The 3,309-nt window shown below is 36.2% G+C and overlaps 1 protein-coding gene across 1 annotated transcript in view; it reads right to left on the bottom strand.

The window, feature by feature from the left end:
• Positions 1–3,309, bottom strand: part of IL13RA1 (interleukin 13 receptor subunit alpha 1) — a 79,972-nt gene that overhangs the window by 21,410 nt on the left and 55,253 nt on the right. Inside the window, exons 7-8 of the mRNA XM_007949995.1 lie at positions 1,871–1,900; positions 1,447–1,579 (exon numbers count right to left, since the gene is read on the bottom strand). Of these exons, the coding sequence (XP_007948186.1) occupies positions 1,447–1,579; positions 1,871–1,900 (163 nt within the window). The remainder of the gene's footprint in view (positions 1–1,446; positions 1,580–1,870; positions 1,901–3,309) is intronic.

Raw genomic sequence — 3,309 nt, 5'->3', positions numbered from 1 at the left:
CAACCATATGAATGAGTTTGGAAGTAGATTCTCCAGCCCCAGTCAAGACTTCAGATTGAGACTGTAGCCCTAATGGACAGCTTAACCACGCTTCTTGAGAGACCTCAAAACAGAAGTACCAAGATGAACTGTACCCAGATTCCCAACCCAAAGAAACTGTGAGATAATAAATGTATTTTGTTTTAAGCCACTAAATTTTGGAATAATTTGTTCTACAGCAATGAGTAACTAATATAAACATACCTGGAACACAGCTTACTCAACCTTTCAATTAATAGGGAATTGACTACCTCACCAAGCCATCTATTCAAGTGGCAGAGAGCTATTTAACATTCTTAGGTTGTCCTATTTTGACCCCTGGAGTAACAAAGGATAGTCTATTCCTTCTTCTATCTGACAATACCTCAAATATTAGTACAGGTCAGTGATCAGGACTTCTCAAAGTTATTTTATCAACAGTTCCTTGACAAATTTGGAGGTTCCTTCAATATCTGGTTACTGTTTCAAGGACAGATTCCAGTCTGCCAATCCCTTTCCTACAATGTGGTGCCAGGAATGAAATACTACACACTGCTAATCCAGCCAGATCACTGTTCCCCTCCCACAGAATTCTCTTATTCTGGGTGCTACACTATCACTGCTGCCTAAGACTGCATATGCCTTTTGGGGATATTTAAGGTTCCAGCATTGAGTTACTTAATATGTGTAAGCTTACAAGTCAAATAAAACCCTAGGCTTCACTCCACAATACACACATAAACTGCAGGTCTTTCCAATCACATAGCTTGATCATTCTCTTAATTAGTTAAATTGATTTTTTCCAAACCTAGACAGGTTTAGGAGCTCTGGTGGTATAGTGTCTAAGGCATTTGACAGCTAACCAGAAGCCTGGTGGTTTAAACCCACCAGCCACTCCTCGGAAGGAAGACTGGGCCATCTACTTCTGTAGAGATACCACCTCAGAAACCGAAGGAGGGAGGGGTCACTATGAGTCGGAATCAACTCGACAGCAGTGAGGTTTTTTTTTTTTGTTGTTGTTGTTAGATATAAGCTTATCTCCATTAAATGCCACCAAGGTCATTGTTGCACTCTTGATTTTGTCATTTGTCCTATAGGACAGTCCTCTAGTACTGCATAATTGGTAAATTTACATAACCCTGCTCAGATCATTAATACAAGTTAAAATTGTTCAGGTCATTAATAAAAATAGAGAACAGGACAGAGAAGAGGAAAACATCATTTGGACTTTGGATTTTCACAGAGCTGTATATTATAAATTAACCCTGGGTGATTTAGCAGTAATTAAACAGAAAAAAAATTCAATTTTAACTACTCTCTGACTGACATTAAGAAAACATATCATCCCCTTCCCTCAGGCTATTTTCTGCTTTAGCTTAGTTTCCATGCATTAATGTTTTAAATTTTCATGAAATCCTGTTTTCTTACCTATACTTCTCACTTGACTCCAATTACTCCAGAGGTTGTTATCTTCAGAGCAGTATTTATTTGTTCTGACTCTTATTCTGACTGTGTTCAAAGTATCAGGAAGAACACTGGGGACCAAGAAACAGATTCTGCCCTTGGATATAAAATCAAAACACACAAGGAATATTATCAGTTTATTCTCATTCTCTGCTACTGAATCCTGATGTGATTCTCTGCCAAATTCTACATATGTTTAAAGTTTGCATTGGAATTTAAATCATCTGACTATGACTTCTGAAAAAAAAAAATACATTGGTAATAATCCAAAGAACAAAATGTTTTTTTAAATCTCAAAGCAATACAAATTTAGGCCATTGCCCATGTTGCCCCACCCCAAACTGCTCTATAAATCTAAGCACAAATAGCTAAATTTGAATGTACTGACCTCTAAACTCTGACATCTGATCTCTTCAACCTTGAAAATGAAAAACAATGAATGAGTCAAAAATTTGCAAAAACATATTTTATGTCATTTAACAGTTTAACAAGCTTTCCTTTTATCTCTGGTGGCATAGAGATAAGGCACTTGACTGCTAACTAGAAGGTTAGCCGTTCAAACCCACCAGCCACTCCTTGGAAGGAAGGTTGGGCAATCTACTTCTGTAGTGATACCACCCTGGAACCCAAGGAGCGGTCGCTATGAGTTGGAGACGAATCAATGGCACCTAACAACAACAACAATGAAGACAACGTTTAGTGAATAAAGGCTGATCTTTTTAATAAGTGGTACTGGGTCAATTATAAATGCATATGGAAAAAAAGAATAATGACTTTTACTTTTGACCTCACACTATTTACAAAATCAATTTCAGATGGATTGTAGGTCTAAATGTGAAAGGTAAAATAAACAAACAAGCATATATATAAATAAAGCAAGCTTTTAGATGAAAATGTACAACGGTTTCATGATCATGAAGGAGGAAAAGTTTTCTTAAATAGGACAAAAACATTAACCATCAGGGAAAATTTTTATAAAGTGGTCTATATTAAAATTAAAAACTACTTCTGTTCATCAAAAGACACCATAATAAGAAAATAAAAAGGTAATGCATAGCATGGGAGAAGATAGCTGCATTTTCTGACATAGGGCTTGTATATGTTATTATATCTATCACAAACACACACACACACATTAAGTACAAAGTAATGAAGAAAAGACAGATAACTCAACAAAACCCAACAGAAAAACTGGCAAAATATTTGAACAACTATTACACGAGGGGATATATGCAAATTTCTACTAACATATGAAAAAATTATTAACCTCATTGATTACAAGGGAAATGCAAATTGAAACCACAAGATACCAATACACACACCTATCAGACAATACCACATGTTGGTGAGGATATGATGCATCTGGAACTCTCAATTTTCTGCTGTTGGTAGCGTAAATTTGTACAAACATTTTGGAAAACTGTTTCTTATCTACCAGAGATGATTATGTGTAACCTCATGACTCATACGCCTACACATATGGCCAACAGAAATGTATAAAACATGTGTACAAAGAGACAAGTGTACAGATATTCATAATACTATTCATAAAATCCCAAACTGGAAACTATCCAAATGTCTCTCAGTGGGAGAATGGAGAAATAAAATGTAGAATATTCACAATGGAATGAATATAATGAGAAGGAACCATCTATAATTACAGGCATCAATATAAGTGAATCTCATGAACATACTATTGAGGAAAAGAAGCCAGATACACAAAAAAGTAAGATCTACCCATTGAGAAGGAGCTCTGGTAGCATAGTGGCTAAAGCACTTGACTGCTAACCAGAAGGCTGGCGGTTCAAACCCACCAGCCACTCCTCG

This window comes from Orycteropus afer, unplaced genomic scaffold (assembly GCF_000298275.1).
Source record: "Orycteropus afer afer isolate SDZICR_OR568_19922 unplaced genomic scaffold, OryAfe1.0 scaffold00259, whole genome shotgun sequence".
In the NCBI taxonomy this organism is placed as follows: Eukaryota; Metazoa; Chordata; class Mammalia; order Tubulidentata; family Orycteropodidae; genus Orycteropus; species Orycteropus afer.
This window is presented reverse-complemented; position numbering and strand designations above follow the sequence as displayed.